Raw genomic sequence first — 20,980 nt, 5'->3', positions numbered from 1 at the left:
TGAGCTTGTTGATCAGAAGGTCAGCAGTTTGGCGGGTCGATTACCAAGTGCCGCATAACAGAGTGAGCACCTGTTACTCGTCCCAGCTTCTGCCATCCTAGCAGTTCGAAAGCACGTAAAAATGCAAGTAGAAAAATAGGGACCACTACAGTAGGAAGGTAACAGTGTTCCGTGCGCCTTTGGCATCTAGTCATGCCGGCCACATGACCACGGAGACATCCTAGGACAAGCGCTGCCTCTTCAGCTTTGAAACGGAGATGAGCACCGGCCCCTAGAGTTGGAAATGACTAGCACACATGTGCGGGGGAATCTTTTATGTTCCTTTTATGTCCCTCAGTAGAATAGTTTTGTGGGTTTGCTAACTAAATGCTCCAGCCCCTATCTAACCGACAGAAATGACCTTGGTTCCCATGGGACCATAAAATGTTTTGACTAGTAGAAATCCTCCATCCCCTCCCAGTCCTAGAGCAACTTAGAATGAAGGAATTGGCTGCAGCCAGGTTCATTGCATTGTTCTTTATTCAGTGGACACTGGAGGAACTTCCCTCCAGAAAATAGTGGGAGGAAACCCTACAGACAAAAGGATTCACTCATATTGGTACATTTCAGGAAAGGAGAACAAAATAATAATAGTACATATGCATATTTAATACCTTATATAAGAATGAATGTTCATAATGAGGAAGCCTCAGGTTATTTCCCTACTGATCTACTGTTACTATCTTTAAGAAAGTGTTATTGTCTAAATAGAAAGAAACATATCAGTTGCATTTCCCATAGCAGTTTTCGTAAAACCTACAGAGAAACAAGGCTGTGATGGTTGCCAAATGCAATCCTTCTGAAGTATTTCCAGCTTGTTAATACCCTCCCACTACTCAAAGAACTAACTTTCTTCCTAGTCCTGTCTGCAAGTTGCCCTTTACTGATTTGAAGTAAAAATGTTGGCCTAGTCTCTATGGAGAATAACTTGGACCATTTTCTAGGTTTGGCCTCTTGGAACATGTTGAGGGTTGACATTCCACTGACTCTACATTTCTACATTTCTTCTGGTCGTGAGCTGCTCTTTTTTATTCAGGTCTGGCCTCAGAATGATTATATAACACTTTGGGATGAAGATGCAGCCTAGCAGACCAGCACTGGAGGCAAAGATGGAGAAGACCTGAACAGCCACCATGTATTTCCCTTTGGTGCTCAAATAGGTGGGCACAAAACTCACCCAGACACTGCAGAAGACCACCATGCTGAAGGTGATCAGCTTGGCTTCATTGAAGGCTCCAGGTAGATTTCTGCCTAGGAAGGCCACTGTGAAGCAAATGGCAGCTAAGAAGCCCATGTAGCTAAGGGTGATGTAGAACATGACAACAGAGCCTTCGTTGCATTGCACGGTGATCACTCCAGGCTGAGAGTGGAGGTCAAAGTCAGGGAATGGGGGAGAAACTCCAAGCCAGATAGAGCAGATGATAATTTGGACAGCAGAACAAGAAAGGATGGTGGAATTGGCCAAGCTCTTTCCCAACCATCTCTTCACTTGGTTTCCTGGCTTTGTGGCTAGGAAAGCCAGCACCACTGTGATTGTTTTGGCCAAGAGTGAAGAAATGGCAATGGAGAATATGATGCTGAAAATTGTTTGTCGGAGAAGGCAGGTGGCTTTTCTTGGTTGGCCAATGAAGAGAAAAGAAGACAAGAAGCAAAGCAGGAGGGAGATCAGAAGCATGTAGGAGAGGTCTCTGTTGTTGGCTTTGACAATGGGAGTTTCTCGGTAGTTAATGAATATTATTAACACAAGCACTGTGGCTAGGAAGAAAAGCAGGCCAAAAGAGATCAGGGTGATGCCTAGATTTTCTTTGTAAGACAGAAAGGATATAACTTTGGGGATACATTGGATATGATCCTTGTTTGGATACTTATCATCTGGACACTTGGTGCATTTTTCTGTATCTGCAAAACCCCAAAAGAAACATTTCTTTAATATTCGATATTTTCACTTTTCAAAAAATAACTTCTTTGGAAAATAATTGATACCAGAAGGATTTTCTAAGATACATCTCTTAACTTCTCCAGAGAAACAAGATGTGTATGTGTATGTATGTATGTATGTATGTATGTATGTATGTATGTGTGTGTGTCTGTGTCTGTGTATATATATATCTTACAAATGTTACAAATCAGTCAACTAATCCCCTAACAATAACCCCATGAAGCAATCATGATGTAACATCACAACCAACCAATCCACTTACAGCAACAAAGCCAGCACCCCACACATCCCCACCAGTATTTATAGAGAGACAGCAGCTCCGATCACCCTTTGCTCGCACAAGCATGAAAGCGAAGACACCAGCCTGAAGATGACGAGTGGGACCTTGTCGAAACGTTGCCAAGACACCCTTAATCCTACACGGGAAAAGACCCGAATACACCAAGACATATCTATCTATCTATCTATCTGTCTGTCTGTCTGTCTGTCTGTCTGTCTGTCTGTCTGTCTATCTATCTATCTATCTATCTATCTATCTATCTATCTATCTATCTATCTATCTATCTAGTGTGTGTGTGTAAATAGGAAAATATATATTTATATATATTTAAAAATAGGAAAATAGCAAAAACTAGTTCTGCAAATAATCTGGAATGGCTACTTTCATCATTCATGTAAGGAGGCGCACTCATCACTGTACTTATCATCTCATTGTGGACCAGCAATTCCTTCTAGTAATGCTCAAGGGGAGACCTATATAGAATAAATTGCAAAGATCTTTTTAAAGGATGCATCTAAGACAATTCCTCAAGTTTTCAAAGAATTCAGATATTCATAAAAAGATAAAGGTGGAAAGAGAGATCCAAAATAAAAAGCGGAAGTGATATTTTCTTTGGCTGTAGTAACACATGACCCTTCCTTCAAGGTTTTTTTTTGCTATTCCTCCTTTTAGGCAAGAAATTGTGTATATTTGACCTTTAACATTGACTTCCATAAAAATGTTCTAGAGGAATTTCATAAATCTGCTCTTTTCTTTGGTGTCACCCACCTTCCTGAGTGGAGATGGTCCCCTCTGGACAAGGAACACAGTCGTAGCAGCAAACTGGCTCTCCTTCTCGCTTCCGCTTGACAGATCCAGGATGACAACTTTCCACACATCTGGACTGAGGCAAAGGCTAAGGAGAAGAAAAAAAACGGCAAAGAAAATGCATCTCGACTAGGCATCCATGAAAAAAAGGAGGTAGATATGAAGTTTAGCTGAGTCATCTCTCTGGACTTCACTTGAAGAAATAAGAATTCTCTAACTAGTTCCAAATGGTTGCAGGAGATACAATCCCTGAAAGATTCATATAGTTCCTTCCTTTTACTTCTGGCATGTCTCATGGCAATAAAGGACTTTTTTACTTAATAAAGTGTAGAAGGAAGAAATTGAGAAAAGGTTTTAGAATTAAATAACAACTCTTTATGGCTGCATTAACATGTATTCTTCCATTCTTCATATATCTGTGATTATAAGGTATGATGAACTTATATTAAATTTTAGAAAAAAAATATTATTATAATATTTTTTTATTCTATTAGATTTGTTAAAATGCAACAAATGACGAAGAAAGAAATTTCTCACCAGTTGAATCTGGAAAGGTTTCCTCTGGAGTACATAAAATATTGCAAAGCCAGTCCCCTTTGATAGTAGTTCAAAACTATCCTTCCATTAAGGTATAAAGGAAAAAAATCCTTACCAATTAGAGCTGTCAACCTTAAAGGAGATGTTCTTTTTTTTTCTTTATACATTTATTTATTTAATTGGTTTGGCTTCCATGCTGGAGAACCAAGGCTAAAACTAATTCCTAGAACTGGAGTGAAATGAGATGAGATGAGATGAGATTACCTTTATTGTGGGCACAATGGCACACATTAAAAATGAAATTTAGTTGCTTGCTCTCTAAATGTACACATACATAACACACATCTAAACATACTATATACAACATATGTATAGACCTACCCTTTATGTATAAGTAACATATAAATATTAATCACTGTCCATCTTGAATACATAATGGAAGGAGGGAGGAGGAGATGGAGGTGAGGTCATGAGAACTTGTCCCTCGAACAGGCTAAATCAGGCATATTTTGTCCCAAAGGTGGTTTTCCAAAAGGCAAATGGACGTGTGTGTTTTTTTTCCTTGAAAATGTTTTGCTTCTCACCCAAGAAGCTTTTTCAGTTCTGATTGAATGATGGGGAATAGAAAGACTTATATTCTTTGCAGTGATCTGGTCATTAACTTACTGAGAGTGGTTGAGGCCACTTGGGGGTTTTTCTGTACTCTCCAAATCACCTGACTCATAGATAGATAGATGATAGATAGATAGATAGATAGATAGATAGATAGATAGATAGATAGATAGATAGATAGGTGATGTTATATTCCTCCCCCTCTATTGAAAGAGGGCTGTTCCGTTTTAATGTAGATGGTCTCTTTGACCTCTCTTTCAAACCAATAAACCTCTCTGTCCAGAATGTGAACTTTCCTGTCTTCAAAAGAGTAAACTTTGTCTTTCAGGCCTGCATCTTATTTCCCACATGGAAATGAGGACTTCCAACCGGTCATGACTATATTTCATCTCATTCAGTCCAAACTAGTTAAAAGACTCTGAGGCTATTAGCAACGCAAATGCCAGCAGTTGTGGGTTCCTCACCAGTCTGAAGGAGATTCTAAGTTATAGAAGAGATACAGAAAGACCATGGTCTGTTTCCTAAAGAATAATCAGGGCATCTGATGTTGAACATGGCTGAATCAGTTTAAAAGAGTATTCCTTATCATAGCATCTGAGGGACACCTTTCTGAAGCCCCCCCCCCCCGCTTAAGCAGTCAAAGAAAAATGCATGTTTTCTCCTTCATACATTCATCTCCCAGTGAAGATCATCCACCAGAATTAACCCACTTGAAATAGGTCCTAATTTTTGGGGAAAAAGAGAGAACACCACAATATTTTACCTACCCTGTTGATCGATTTCAGCCATGAAAGAGCCCTTTGGTTTATAATAAGTCTCTGTCTTTCAATATTTCCTAAATTCCTTTCTATCAGATCACTACTGGACAAAACCACAAAACACCGGATGTCCATATCTGCAGTAACTTCTCCATTTTGGTCCAGGTAGAGCTTCCAAAGGGAAATATTGTAGAATTCATTCTTCTCCAGAAAGGGATGAAACTAGAATTGGAAACATCCAGGAATTTTAAAACTAGACACCTTTGTTTCTGACACCACCTGATACTTTCACGTATGAATCTCAGTTACCACTAAGTTCATAGGGGAATGAAGATGGTTCGGCAAAATTTGTCAATCATATATTGACAAAATATGTATTGAATTGAAAAGGGAAACTCCTCCCCAGAAACCAAGTATTCCCTCCCACCTTCCCCATTCCGAAGAATCCCCCTGAGAATTAAGTAGGAAGCTTGCCATCTTTTTCTCCACTAAAACAGTCACCCATCTAAACTTGGGAAAATTATGTTTTATTCAGAAGATACAATGTTGCTCATTCAGAAAGACCATTCAGAAAACACTAAACAGTGGAACAACCTGCCTCCAGAGGTGGTGAATGCTCCAACACTGGAGGTTTTTAAGAAGAGACTGGACAGCCATTTGCCTGAAATGGTATAGGGCTTCCTGCCTGAGCAGGGGGTTGGACTAGATGACCTCCAAGGTCCCTTCCAACTTATTATTATTATTATTATAAAGGGCTGAGCTGACCAAATAAGAGACAGAAACTGCTCACCCAGGCTAGAACTAAATTAGAAAAACAAAACACACCCATGTGCCCTCTTTGCCCTCAAGGATCGGCTACAACACTTTACATGACAATTTAATTTTAATTTTAACTGGGGTTTTATTTGTTCAGGGACGGATATAATTTTTTAAAATTGTTTTTAACTTTTGTATTTTTGGTTTTAATCACCCTGTAAACCACCCTGAGTCCTTCGGGAAAGGGCGGTATATAAATATAATAAAATAAAATAAATAAATAAATAAATAAATAAATAAATAAATAAATAAATAAATAAATAAATAAATAAATAAATAAATGGAAAACTTATAACAAAAGGAAAAAATACTTCCCCCAGTTCCGAAAACACAGAAAGAGCCCATCTTCACACCGACACCTAAATACATTGGAACAAAGGACACAAAGCCTATAAAAACCCACTAGTCACCACCATTTTTTGCCAGCGGATCCAAGGAACACACCTCGTAGCTGTTATTTTTTTCCAAAGAGCAGCCTGCTGCTTCCCTCCGAGCTGAAGAAGGAAATGGACCCTAAACGGAATCCACGCTTCATCATAGGCGGACATGATGCCATTGCTATATCTCTTCCTCATGAAGGATGAGATCCTGGAGATGTTCAGAAATACTGAGGAAATTGCCAGATGGACAGTCATAATAGCCACTAGGGATGTTGCCCCAGTGAAAGTCACCTGGCCACTGTGTCGTCCTGACTGGGGTTATAGCATTGCAACCCACTGGGAGGAATATAATCGGGCCAAAGGGAATTTGTTGGAGGCTTTGCAAGTACTTGGCAACAAGCCGTTAAACAGGTCTGAGTTCCAGCATACAATGCAAACAGGTAAAGGAGAATACCAGATGCCTTCTGGGTTCATCTCCTGGAAGCAGGGGTTGCCTCTGCCCTTTTAGATACGAACAGCCCCAAATACCAACGAATCCTGGCCTCTGCCTTTATAGATCAGCCCGCAGTTGACACAAGGGGCCATTTCCACCAGATTCTATCCAACTGGTCTACTTTGGAGATCCTGGAGTTGCGCAGAATTGCCAACTGCGTGTTTGATCAAAGAGAAAAATTGAAGGAAGAAGATAGAGAAAGAAAGGAGGGAAAGAAAGATAGAGAGAGGGAAAGAAAGAGAAGGACAGAAAGGAGGGAGGAATTAAAAATGTTTGGTAGCCTACGAAGCGATCAAAGGCACCCTGGTTTCCAGACCCCAGACTGACAGCCATGGGGCTTCCAATGCGAAGAAGGGGGAACTTTTTAATAAGAACTGCCCAGATTGTTTTAAGTGCAGAAGAGAGGGACATGTAAGAAGGGAACATAGGGAAGTTTCCTTTAAGCCTCAAAACCACTATGGCCATAGTTGATTATTTTTCTTCCTTTTTTGAAGATGGGAACTACATTAGCCCTTTCTCCATCATCTGACAGTTCCCACGGCTCCAGGATCTTTCAAATATATGATTCAGTGTTTCTGAGATTACATCTGCCAGCTTCTTCGGTACCTTGGGTTGTAAACCATCTGGTCCTGGCAATTTGAACTCATCTAGAGTGTCTTACCATCTTCTTGATCATTTTGACTTGCATTCCTAATTTGCATTTTACTTTTTATGTTATGAGAGATGCAATAAATGAGTCAAGGAGTTCTGCTTTCTTCTTGCTCCTCATCACCTTGTAGCCATTTTCTCCCATTGATGGATCACTTGTTTCCTTGATATTTTCTTCTTTTTACACGTGAATAGAAGCATTTATTGTTGTTCATGTTATTTTTTTTAATATTTGTTGTAAGCCTTAGTTAATTTTGAGCTTTGGGTTTCCTGACTTCATCTTTGCGGTTTCGGGCTATTTGCTGATGTTCTGTCTTTACACTTTTTATACTTGTCCTTATTGTCTTTCAGTTTATCAGAAAGTTCTTTGCACAGCTATCGTGATTTCTTTTGAGATCTTTCATTTTTCTTCTTATTTGGTATTGTGCTAGACTGGCCTTTTATAATACTATTTTTCAAAGTTTTCCAAGCTTCATGGACTGTTTTCCCCTTCAGGATTTTCATCCATGGAATCCTTCCCAAGCATTCTCTAAATTTGTTAAAATCAAGTCTCTTAAAGTCCAAGACTCTAATTTGATTTTTGTATTCTTTGTGCTTGCATTATTTTTAATTCCAGTATTGCATGGTCATTCCCCATGCTCAAGATTAACTTCAACCCTTTCTATCATTACATCTCTGTTAGTGAAAATTAAGTCTGGTATGGCTGACCCTCTAGTTCCCTTCTCTGCCTTTTCCTTCTCTACTGTTGGATTGAATTGTGTAGAAACAAGCCACCAAAAGTTAGAATTGATTAAATTACCCATTGGATTGTCTACGTTTCCTCTCCATTTGCCAGAATCCTTGCAAAACTGACAAAGGAACTACAAACATGCAGCAGAAAACTCCTGACAATGATAGGATTGGGAGAGTTTTGCTATCAAAAAGAAACTTTTTGTACAAATAGCTAAGCCAACTTTTACTTAGGACCCTTCATTTGGACCTCTATCCCAAGCATGAGACTCTATTCCTGTAGGAATAAACAGCTGAAAGTCGCCTTTCTTGTACCAGTGTGATTCAATGGCCAATCACACCAGGAAAAGAGAATCCAGGTGAGGCTCAGGCCATCAGATGTTCTTGGAGTCTCCTTCAAATTTATAAGAGTAAAATTTTACAGTGCTAATCACAAACCATACATACAGGAATGATGCAAACATCATTTGAAAATTAGTAGTGTTTAATATCAAAATATATCTGATACCTGCTTCTTGGTAAATTATTCCCCAAGCAACAAGATTGAGCAAATCTGTTGGCCTTTTGTACCAAAAGGAGGATGAGATGGCTCCCCTCCTGTTCCCGTGGATTCCTTCTCCAAAATTATTTAGTTTGTTGGGACCCCATACCTGCCATGGCTGTAGCCTTGGAGCTTCCAGTCTCTCTTGGATCTTCCTTCTTCTCCAGGATATAGATGAATATGCAGCCTTCAAAGCATGGACCAGAGTCATAAAGATAACGTAAACAGAGTCACTATTTGCAATCGAGATGCTTCTCCCTTTCTTTTTGGTTTCCACTGCAGCTTTTTGGCTGCATCTTTTCCGGGTTTTGGCAGAAAAGACATGCTTTGAGAAGCTGCAGTGAAAAGATTGCTCTACAAACTCTGGATCTAGAAAGAAATAGGGTTTAAAAGCACCATATTTTGGGCTTAATTGCTGCAAGAAATCAAAACTCCAAATACTATGGATGTATGTGAGATATTCTTGATGAGCCATTATATATTTTCCCAAAGTTGTGATGATCCAGACTTTCCCTTCAATGGGTCCTGGCAAGTCTTTAAGTGTTAAATGAAAAGTACGAAATGTGCTTGAAACGATAATATATTCTGTGAAGTGAACAAAGACATTAACTTGCTTCCACTTAGAGATGGAACCCCCCAGAGGTGCTTGATGAAGAGTCATTGGAATTTGTTGTGATATAACAACACAAATTCCATTCTTGACAAGCAAAGGAGGAAAAGTCCTTAGGAAATTCTCTCCCTTTTCTGTTTCTGGAGCAAGGAGACCAATCAAGGTCCATCTAAAATGGAGGAGCAGTTGGACAATTGCTGGGTACTGAAACCCTTCTTTGGGGAGCATCCAGTGGAAAAAAGGGAATTCTCTTTTATCACTCAGAATCTCTGAAGCAATTTTATCCCTTATCTGAAAAAGCAATGAAAAATGCTGAAGTTTGTTTTGACAAACATATTTGAATAGTCTGTTGATTAGTTATTGTTTACAATATTAAACACAGAATATTAACAAAACTGTATATAAAAATGGAATAGAAGAAATAAATTAAGTGTATTAGAATAATAATAGAAATGCAAATCATATTTCTCCATCACCCCTACAATTTACCACAAATAGATTGAAATATGGATATGTTAACTTACGTATATTGTTCTAATAAAGGGCAATATTATATTTAACATTTGAAGATTTGCTACATCTTTCTTTGCTTCTATATCCAAGATTCTTTGGGCAGCAATTTTTTTACCTTCTTCTCCAATTGTACAAGAGACAGGGAAACACCAGCTCTTCATATTATTTGTCAGTTGCATAATCCAAAAGATCTCTAATTGAAATTCTGTCTGTTTTAACAGACACAATTTTGGGTTTCCATAGATTTAATTTTACAACAATAATGATATGTCTTAACTTTAGAAAATTGTGTAGATTCTGAATTCATCTCCCATGGGAGCAACTGAAGATCTTGAGATTAACTCCCAAGATACTTTTCCAATGCTGTCATTGAGTTTGTTTAAAGCCCCAACGTCATCTCAGTATAAGAACATGGGGTTAATCTGGGCCTTATAACCTCTAATAATTGAGGTTACTGAAACTGAATAACTATGAATTTTTAATTTAAACAGTAGATTCAGTCATGTCCTTGCTCTAAATGAGCTTTTTGGATGATGAGGTTCTTGCCCTGTTATCCAGGAATTGTTTGACCCTGTTGCTCCTGAGGAAGTGGACTGGATCCTAGGGAGTAGGCATGCAAGCACCTATGTTTTAGGCCCAGGTCCCTCCTGGCTTGTGAAAGCTTCCTGGGAGGTGACATGCAGATGGACTCCTGGGTTGATTAATGCTTCCTTACAGGAGAGGATAGTGCCCCAACATTTAAGAAGGTTGTGGTCCAACTTCTTCTCAAGAAGCCATCGCTGGATTTCCCCCCTGTTGGATGAATCTGTCCAATCTGTCTCCAATCTACCTTGTTTGGGGAAAGTGGTTGAGAAGGTGTTGTGCGGAGCTCCAGAGGTTTTTGGATGAAATGGGTTATCTAGACCCCTACCAGTCAGGATTCAGGCCTGGATATGGGACAGAAACTGGATTGGATGCACTTTTTGATGATCTTTGGCAGGAGCGGGATGGGGGTAGTGTACCTCTCAACGGCTTTCAATACCATCAACCATGGTATCCTTCTGGAATGACTTTGGGGATTGGGGGAGGGGGCTTTCTGCAATCCTGTTTTACTTCCTTCCTCAGTGGCCATTCTCATCTGGTGTAAAATAGGAAGCAAGAGATCCAGCCCTCACCCACTGCTTTGCGGGGTCCCGCAGGACTTAGTACTGTCCCCACTGCTATTCAACATCTACATGAAGCCATTGGGTGAGATCATTCATCCACCATGGACTGAGATATCCTCAATCTGCTGATGATATTCAGCTGCATATCTCAGCCCTTGGTGAGTTAAGCAATGCTGTGACCTCCCTGTCACAGAGCCTGGAGGCTGCTAAGGAAAGGAAAAATGTTACTTGCTTTTTTGGCTTACCATCAAGTAATCTTGAGGGTTGATTACTTGACTGGGTAATCTACGGCTATGATGTCATTTTCCAAAGGCCACAACTTTTGAATTTGATTCATTAATAATCATACAATCGTTATGACAGTAGAATCTAAGTCTTCTTAACAACCTACACAACCCACATTGTGAGTATGAGAATTTTTTTTTTAGCAGTTTACAGGAAGGCATCACAATAGGTACTTACTGTAGGTCTCTAGGCACGAGTACTTCAGGTTTGTTCATTAGTGCAGGTAAATTGTTAATGTCTAGATAGAATAACCATTGTTCAAGTATGCATCCTTCTGCTACCTTTTGATAAGCATAGGTCCTCATCGCTCCATTGAACCCAAAGCAACCTCTCATATAAATGCTTGTAGAAAGGGCCAGTTCCATTTTAAGGACAATCAGTTTCCTCCAAAATATTTCCCTGTTTAGTGTGATGAATTCTGTAAAGACCGTAACTGTTTCCCTGGCTGACATATTTTGTAATTGGATGATTGAATAAAAAGTAAACAGTGAATCAGCTAATAGAATCAGAGGGACAGAAGGGACCTTGGAGGGCTTCCAGTTCTAAACCCTACTTGAGTAGGAGACCTTATACCATTCCTGCAAGAACCTAAAGTCCTGGTTCTACCAGTTGGTTTGGTGCCCCAAAGGGTTAATAATGGGTAATAATGGATCAATAGCAGATTCCACATTCCCCTCCTATGCTCCCCCATCTTATAGTTGGCACCCTTTTAATTTTTATTGTATTTTTAGTGCTATTTGATATGGGTTTGTGTATAGTTTAATCACTTTTAATATTGTAAGCTGGCTTACAGTGAAATGGGTGGCAAACAAATTTAATAAATAAATAAGTATATAAGTAAATAATTAAATAAAGCCTGCTTGTTCTTCAATTACAAATTCTTTGTTCATCTACTTACTATTAACTCTATTCAAGGGGATCTGAGCATTTATTTTAGCCACAATATCTATTTCATCAATGGGACAATAATCACTAGGATGCTTTTTTGTACCTTTTTTTTATATAGAAAATATCATTGCCATCTTCCCCCGAACTATAGGGGAGTAAATCTACCTGCCAGCAGTGGGACTCACAACCTGGAATATTCATTGAATATTTCAGCTGGTAGAAAGTCCTCTCCAGGGGCTATATTATTCTTCATGCCTTTTATGATGCATTTGATTACAAATACATTAGCTCATAGGCTTGTCCCTTTTTAAATAAAGTGGCTAATTACTAATAGTGCTCATAAGACATATGTAGTTAAGACTGAGAATCTTTTCATGCATATGGGACTTGTTCAGCATTGAAAAATATCATTATTTTTTCTAAGATTATGTACAAAATGTCAGCTTTCAGTGCCACATCTTCCTATTGTGCAGAGTGGCTTTTTGATTGAACAGAAAGCCTTTCCTCACCTTCATAAGTGTGAAACAAAAGCCCTCAAAGCAATGGGGATGGTGCCATGAGAAGATATGTCTGCTTTGAACCATGCTCCAATCGTAATTTTATGTTAATACCCAGCCATGATACTTACAAAGACCATAGTGAAAAACAGCTCTTGAATTCCATAGAGAAGATATGGCTGGATCTACCATGCACCCACTACCACCCAATTCACTTTACCAGATACAAAAACAGACACACACCTGTGCAACTTTGTAGGTGCCTACTAATGTTGACATCTGGAGGGAGATCTCCCTGTCAGCTGCATCAAGAAGAGCCAAAAGGTTGTCCTTCCTTCCACAGCTGTAGTTAGGAACATTGGCTTTTCCAGTAGAGAGCATGTCCAGCAAAGCATCTGAAGTGCCCAGTGTGTTCAAATAGTTATCATGGATGTTGTACCCAAGTGTGAGATTATTCAGGAGGTGGATATTCTTGTTGACCACTTGAGTAGTGAAAATAATGCTTTCTTTTTCCCTGTTACCATAAGGTATTCTATTGTAATAAAAAAGTGATCTGATTAATATCAGCATAATCAATATCAATCATCATTTTTTTTATTTCATCCCCTTTGTCAACACATGACTATCGAGTCTGAAGGAAATACTCATCCAAAACAAGAGGTGAATGATCCATCAACATTAAATATTTGCAAATATTGAGAAAACGGAAGGGAGATAGTCCTCCACCAATGTTAAGAATGACAGTCATTTATTTGTAGCAGTATCATAAAGAAATGGATATTTCTTAAGTGACCGAAAAATGCCATTCTAAATTTAAATCATCCTCTATTCCTATAAGAATCAGCCATTGAATTGAATATCAATGAGTGGTTATAAAAATATAGAAATGAGCTGGTCAAGAGAAACTACAACAATTGCTTTTTTAAGTCACAAATTCGTTAATTTGTTGCAGAGAAGAAAATAATGTGGATTTCTTTCAGGTATTTTTTTTTGTGTCCTGTCTTTGCATCGTGTCTGTTCCTCAAAGTGTTGTAAAATGCTATGGACATAATTTACTTGGGCTTCAGTAAGCATTTGATAAAGAAGACCACAACCTACTACTTAATAAGATAGAAAATATGGGTTAGACAGCATCACCACCAGATGGATTCATAACTGGCTGACCAATCACACACAACATGTCATCCTCAATATAACTACATCTACTTGGAGGGAAGTGAGCAGGGGTACCCCAAAGCTCTGTCTTAGGCCTAATACACTTTAACAACATCACCAATTATTTAGATGAGGGCATAGAAGGAGGACTCATCAAATTTGCAGATGACACCAAGATGGCAGGAATAGCCAACACTCCAGAAGATAGGATCAAGATACAAAACAATCTCAACAGACTTGAACCCTGGGCCCTACCTAACAAAATGAGATTCAATGGTGAGAAAAGTAAGGTTTTACATTTAGGGGGGGGAAAATCAAATGCATCAGTTATAGAATAGGTGGTACCTATTCAATAGTAGTAACTGTGAAAAGGATCTGTGCTGCAGCTGCCAAAAAAGCCGGCACAGTGCTAGGCTACGTTAGAAGTTGTGACTGCTCTATCACTGAAGGTTTTTAAGAAGAGACTAGACAGCCACTCATCTGAATGCAGGATAGGGTCTCCTGCTTGGGCAGGGGTTGTTACAGAACACCTCCAGGGTCCCTTGCAACTCAGTTATTCTACTATATTGCAAAAATATACAGAAGAAGGGGCCCATGAAAATCAGATTCAGGAAATTAGTCAGTTCCTGCAATATAGGAGTAAGTGGAATAAAAAGAAAAGAATGAAAGTATTAGAAATGCAGATGGAGGGAGTATAACTCCATCACACTGGAAGACGTACAAGTAAGACTCACTGTAAGGAGCCAAGCTGAAACTCAAAATTTCATGTCCCATAGTCAATGCACTGGTGACTATACTAATGAGATGGTCTCCTGGCCTATAGTAGCTCCATGGTCTTTTCTCATCCAGGTGCTCCAAATTCAGTGGGCACTTCATTCTAAGCTTCCCAGAGGCTGGCTGGGACATCATCATCAGCACCACCAGCAGCAGAAGCAGGGGGTCCATAATTCATGGGACTGAATCAATCCCCTGTTTCCAAAGAAGAGTTAGATGAATTCAAAGGACTCTCACAAAATGGAATACCCAGTGAATTTCCTATTCCAAACAGAGACAAGCCGAGCTTCATCTGGAAAGGAGAGACTGTGCCTTCAGCGGCACAGTCCCTGCCTGTGTCCTAAATCTTGTGCAAACCATTCAGCATGGTTTTATCTTTCTCTTTGATGCAACATCCATTCTATGTTGCTTCTGTCTGATGTTTACAGTCACCGCAGAAGTTGCAGTAGATGGGATCGTGATAATTAATGTGAGTGATAATTTGTCCTCTGGGGCTTCTGAACCTCTTCCAGGTTTCCATGTGCAAAGAGGCAGCTGGAGCAAAGCATGTCGCAGATCCATCCCTGGGGACCCTCTTCTACAGTGGTTGCTATCCTTCCTGTCAGGACACGTCCAAAAAGTGATGCTAGAGAAAGATACTTCAATATCCAGGAAACTGACTTCTGAAATCTTCCATTGTGGTACATTGTCTCCAGAAACTGCTGGGGAACATCACCCAGAGCTGTGGAGTTTTGTTCCAATGTAGTGCTCCCTGTCTTCTTAACACCAAGGAATCACCATTGAATCCTGCCTAATATTAAAGACCTCCATATGCTAATCTTTAAATAAATAAATACATAAATACATAAATACATAAATACATAAATACATAAATACATAAATACATAAATACATAAATACATAAATACATAAATACATAAATACATAAATAAATACATAAATAAATAAATAAATAAATAAATAAATAAATAAATAAATAAATAAATAATTAAATAATTAAATAAGTTGGAAGGGACCTTGGAAGTCATCTACTACAACCCCCTGCTCAGGCAGGAAACCCTATACCAGGGCTTTTTAACCAGTGGTACGGGTACCACCTGTGGTACATTGGCACCTGGCAGGTGGTATGCGGCCATCCTAGAAAAGTGGTAGCAGGGGAGGGGAATGAGCTGAGCCAGTGGCAGCACTGCACAAGCCTGAGCGAGAGATGGCTGGAGCTGCAGGGCTGTCAGGGCTCAACGGAAGTGCCAGGATCAGCGCTTCCTTGGGGCTGTCAGGGCTCAGCGGAAGTGCCAGGATCAGTGCCAGGCTCCAGCTGGAGCTCGGCACTGATCCTGGCGCTTCTGAGCCTAGAGGAAGTGCCAATCAGCTGGAATGTTGCAGCATCTCCAGGGTCTTGTGATTTATATTTAGATGCTTGGCAACTGATTCATATTTATGACGGTCACAGTGTCCCAGGGTCATGTGAACTGACCAAAACCTGCTGCAACCCAGCAGATGGGGAAGAAGAGTGCTGCTGGGCAGGCAGGTAGGTAGGTATCTTCCTCGGCTGTGGCTTGGGGGGGCACTTTTTTCAGTGCCATTGTAACTTCAAACAGTCACTAAGCAAACTGTTGTAAGTCAAGGACTACCTGTGGTTTCGGTTCTGCTTCCTGTTCCTTGGTCTGGTTGTGTTGGTCTGATTTGTGTGTGTGCATGTGTTTCTGTGTTGGCTCTTTGTGACCTGCTGCCCTCAGGCTCTTGCCTACTTTCCTTGTCAGCTCCCTGCCAGGCAGATGGATGCCCCAAAACCCTTCCTGCTGTTCTTCTGGGTGACCGTGACTGTGGCTGTGTGTCTGTTTGTGTTTGCTCTGCCTCCTCCCTTGCTGTTTCCATTGATTCTCCACCCGTCCTCTCAGGGGCTCTCTTCCTTAGTTGATCTAAGTGTCTCCTCCACAGGAGTCCCCCCTCCACCCTTACTCTGTAGGAGAGGGGGCCTGTCCGTTCCACCACTTCACCTGGCACCCATGGATGGCCTGTGCTGTAATTTCTGGCCCAGATCTGCTCCCCTATGTTGAAATTGGTTTTTAGGGTTGGGGGTTCTGTGTCTGCTGATACCCTGTCTGGGTGGAGTCTGTCTAACGTAGTTATGAGGCGTCTGCCCCACCTGAGCTCCGCTGGGCTCTTTCCTGTGGCTGTGCAGGGTGTTGCGTGTTGATGGAGGAGGAATGTGGCCAGTCTCTGTTTCCAGTCCCCTTGTACTATTCGTTTGAGTGCATCCTTGGTAGTCCGCACGAACCTCTCTGCCAACCCGTTACTGGCAGGGTGAAAGGGCGCTGAAGTGGCATGCCTAATCCCCAAGGTCCTCAGGAACACTTGGAAATCCGAGGAGGTAAATTGCGCTCCGTTATCAGATACTACTATATCTGGTAGCCCATGTGTGGCAAACACTCCCCTTAGTTCCTGTATTGTGCCCGCTGATGTCATGTTGGCCACAGGTACCACCTCTAACCACTTGGAGTGACTATCCACGATGACTAAGAAGGTGTGTCCCTGAAATGGCCCCGCATAATCTATATGGACCCTGGACCAGAGGGTGTGAGTTTGTTCCCACTTGTGGACTGGAGCGTGTGCCTGCTCTGGGCGAGACCTTTGGCATGTGTAACATCCTGCTACCAACCCCTCTATCTCTTTATCCAACCCAGGCCACCACAGGTAACTCCTGGCCAGAGCCTTCATCCTTACCACTCCCAGGTGACCCTCGTGAAGGGACTGAAGGACTTTCTCCCTAAGTTTTGTGGGGATGATGACCCTGCTCCCCCACAGCAGGCAGCCTTTATGGGTTGAGAGCTCATGCCGCCGTGTAAAAAATGCTGTGAACTCAGGTCCCGGTGACTTGTCCTGCCACCCGCTGCTAACCCAGGACTGAATTCTGCTAAGAATCTTATCCCTGGGAGTTTCAGCTGCTATGTCGCTAGCGTCTAATGGGCACTCAGCCAGCTCCTGTATTGCTAATATCTGATTAGCAGGAGCCGGAGCCGGTCCAGCCTCCCTTAGGGGAAGTCTGCTGAGTCCGTCGGCGTGTCCCATTTCCTTTCCTGGTCTATGGATTAGCTTACAGGAGTATGCTGAAAGGAAAATGGACCAACGGAGCATCCTTGATGAAAGGATCTGTGGCGTTTGCTTCTCCATGGTGAATAATCCCAGCAGGGGCTTGTGATCCGTGTAAATGAGGAACTCCCTCCCGTACAGGTAGTCATGGAACTTTTTTACCCCCACGAACACTGCCAGCGCCTCCTTATCTATCTGCGCGTAGTTTCTCTCCGCCGCTGACAGGGTCCGGGAATAGTATGCTATGGGAGCCTGCGAGCCGTCCTCCATTAAGTGGCTGAGGACTGCCCCTATCCCATTAGGGGATGCATCGCACGCTAGGCAGATGGGCTGGTCCTCCCTGAAGTGAGTGACTGTTGCGTCCCCGGCTAGCATGTTCTTAAGGGTCCTGAACGCGCTTGTGTGTGTGGCAGTCCAGTCCCAGGGTGTTTGTTTGTCCAGGAGCCTGTGCAAGGGCTCCGCGATGGTCGCCTTGTGCGGCAGGAATGTATAATAAAAATTTAAGAGACCAAGGAATGCTTGCAGCTCCGCTTTGTTTTTGGGAATTGGGTCTTCCTTGATAGCCCTCACCTTGGAGGGTGACGGGTGGATGCCCTGCGCGTCTATCCTGAATCCCAGAAACTCCGTCTCCGTAACCCCAATTTTACACTTGTCCCTTGTCAGTCTTAGACCCACATCCCTAAAACGACCGAGTACCGCTCTTAGCCGTGATGCCAGGACGTCCTCCGAGCTGGCCGCTATAAGGACATCATCAAAATATGGTCAAACCCCGGGGATCCCTTTTAGCGTTTTTTCCATGGCTTCCTGGAAAATCCCCGGAGCTACGCTCACCCCGAATTGCAGTCGGTTTACCCGGAACGCCCCTTTGTGGGTGATGATGGTCTGGGCCCTTGCTGCCTCGGGGTCTACCGGCAGCTGCTGATGAGCCTGGGCAAGATCTAATTTCGCGAATACCGCCCCACCTTGCAGGGATGCCAGGATGCTGCTTACGGCGGGAACCGGGTACGAATGTGCACTTAACGCCCGGTTAATTGTCCCCTTATAATCTGCGCAGATTCTAATGTCCCCATTTGCATTTAATGGGGTAACTATGGGGGTCTCCCAGTCCGCCCCATCTACCGGCGTCAGCACCCCCTGTTCCACTAACTTATCCAATTCCTGCTCAATCTTATGCTTGAGCGCAAAGGGAACTCTCCTCGCCTTCATCCTGACCGGTGGGACAAGGGGGTTTAATTTAAAAGAAATCGGGGGCCTGATGTACTTCCCCAACCGTTCGTCGAAGACATCCGCGAACTCCCTGCAGATGCCCTCCAGGGAGGTGTGGCTCTGCGTTTGGTGGATCCCGGTGATCCCAATGCCCAACGCCCTGAACCATCCTAGCCCCACAAGGCTGGTCCGTTGCCCTTTGACGACCAGCACGCTCAACTTCCCCTTAAACCCTTTGTAGTGGACCATCACCGATGCCTCCCCCCTGACTTTAATTGGAGAGTTCTGGAAGTCTGAGTGGGTCAGTTTGGATGGCCTCAGGGGAACCCGCTGGCCGCTCCTCTTGCAGATCTCGCTGAAAGTCCACGTGGAGATAATGGAAACGGCTGACCCAGAGTCAAGTTCCATTACACAGGGGACCCCTTGAATTTTAACCCTCAGTTTGATTTTTGGAATAAGGGGTGGGTGTCCCCCGGTTTTGCAAACAGCCGACCGTCCCGCCGTGTGGCTAACCATAAACCTCGGGGGCCGCTCCCCTGTACCTGTGGCCAGCTGGAAATCCGCCTCCACCTCGTGCAGACTGTCCCTCGGCTGGCTCCGACAGACCGCCGCGATGTGGCCGGTCTTCCCGCATGCTCTGCACTTTGCCGACTTGAACCGGCAGGTAGACCGGGGGTGCTGTCCTCCGCAGCTGGCGCAACGGGTAGATCGGTTGGAGGTTCCAGACCCGCAGCCAATGCACGGGGTAGACCGGTGTTGACCAAACGAGCCGGGCTGGGTAGACCTGGGACCGCTGCCGCACTGCTGGGTAGACCGGGAGCGATGAGCGCTGCCGCCGGAGGGCTGAGTAGACCAGGGGCCGCTCGTCCCGCATCCGCACTCCTGATACCGCTGCTCGGCTGTCGCTGGGCATTGCTTCTTCACGCGGTCCCGGGAGTAGGTGGTCGATCGCTGTTGGCGGTGGATGGTGTCTACCTCGAAGTCTCCCCCTTCTGCGTCATCGTGGCCAGACAGCTGATGGATGGCCCCGTTCTCCCTTGCGTCGGACTCCTCTGCTACGTCCCAGGCTAAGAACTCCTCCTGGACGTCCCGAAGGGTCAGCTTCTGCTTGGCAAACATCTTCTGCCGCAGCTTCCGGTCCCTTAGCCTGCAGATGATCCGATCCCGCACATGGACTTTGAGGTTGTCGAAGTTGCAGAGTATCGCCGCTTGTCACAGGGCAGCCATATACTGCTTCGCAGTCTCACCTGGACGTTGGTCCCGTTTCTCGAAACGGTACCGCCAAGCTATCTCTGATGTTTCGGGCTTAAAGTGTTCCGTTCGCTTGGATATCAGCTCGCTGTACCCGACGGCGTGAATGTCGTTGGGCGCGCCCAGACCGACCACCAGGTGATACGTCTCCGTGCCACAGCTGCAGAGTAGCGCCGCCGCTCTCTGTCGGTTATCCTTGACCCCATTCGTCCGTAGGTAGCACTCGAGCTGACCTACGAACACCTCCCACTCCTCAGGGCGGTTGCTGTTGAAAATGGGGTATTGTCCCAGTTGTGCCATTACCTCGGTCGGGGTTGTCCTGCGTCGGTTCCTGAGCTGCTGATGGGGGGTTCGTCCATGGCTAGCAGCGTTTTCCGGAGCAGGATCCCACCTTCGTCGCCAGTGTAAAGTCGCGTGCTTCACATAGAGACGGACACAGAGCTGGGGTAAAGATGAGTTTATTCTGAACAGAACGAACTGGGGAAACAGGGAAGCCTGGTTTCTATTTGTAGATCCTGGCTTCCCACCAGGCTGACCATGCCTGGGGCTGTCAACAGCTTAAGTCATTAGGCTTATCCTGAGTGAGCAGTCATCGCCTGGAGCTGTCCAGCCCCTCTGCTGATCTGCACCATCAGCCTCCTGCTGTGCTGTCCTTTGTGTATGCTGGGAGGTATACACTGCAGGATCTGCAAAGAGGAGTGGGACAAAATCCCTCCTGAGATGTGTGTGAACCTGGTGGCCATCTATAAGAAACGTCTGACCTCTGTGATGGCCAAAAAGGGTTTTGCCACCAAGGACTAAATCATTTTTTTGTGAAGGGGTCAAATTCTTATTTCATTCATTAAAACGCAAATCAATTTATAACTTTTTTGAAATACATTTTTCTGGGGGTTTTTTTGGTTATTCTGTCTCTCACTATTAAAATAAATCTACCATTAAAATTATAGACTGATCATTTCTCTGTCAGTGGGCAAATGTACAAAATCA

General features: G+C 43.1%; 2 protein-coding genes across 2 annotated transcripts in view; one reads left to right on the top strand and one right to left on the bottom strand.

Moving 5' to 3' along the window:
* Positions 1-20,980, top strand: part of LOC310633301 (vomeronasal type-2 receptor 26-like) — a gene marked incomplete at both ends in the record, with an annotated part of 226,507 nt that overhangs the window by 187,294 nt on the left and 18,233 nt on the right. The gene's annotated exons all lie outside the window — the stretch shown is intronic.
* Positions 1,028-20,352, bottom strand: LOC310633302 (metabotropic glutamate receptor 2-like; the record flags this gene model as incomplete). The annotated part of the gene is made up of 6 exons (XM_083351001.1): positions 1,028-1,938; positions 3,027-3,153; positions 18,107-18,273; positions 19,285-19,917; positions 19,990-20,153; positions 20,297-20,352. The coding sequence occupies 6 exons, from the start codon at positions 20,350-20,352 to the stop codon at positions 1,028-1,030; spliced, it is 2,058 nt and encodes a 685-aa protein (XP_083207127.1).

The sequence above is a fragment of the Vipera ursinii genome (genome assembly GCF_947247035.1).
Source record: "Vipera ursinii genome assembly, chromosome: 2".
NCBI lineage: Eukaryota > Metazoa > Chordata > Lepidosauria > Squamata > Viperidae > Vipera > Vipera ursinii.
The sequence above is the reverse complement of the archived record's forward strand: the minus strand, read 5'-3'. Positions and strand labels throughout refer to the sequence as shown.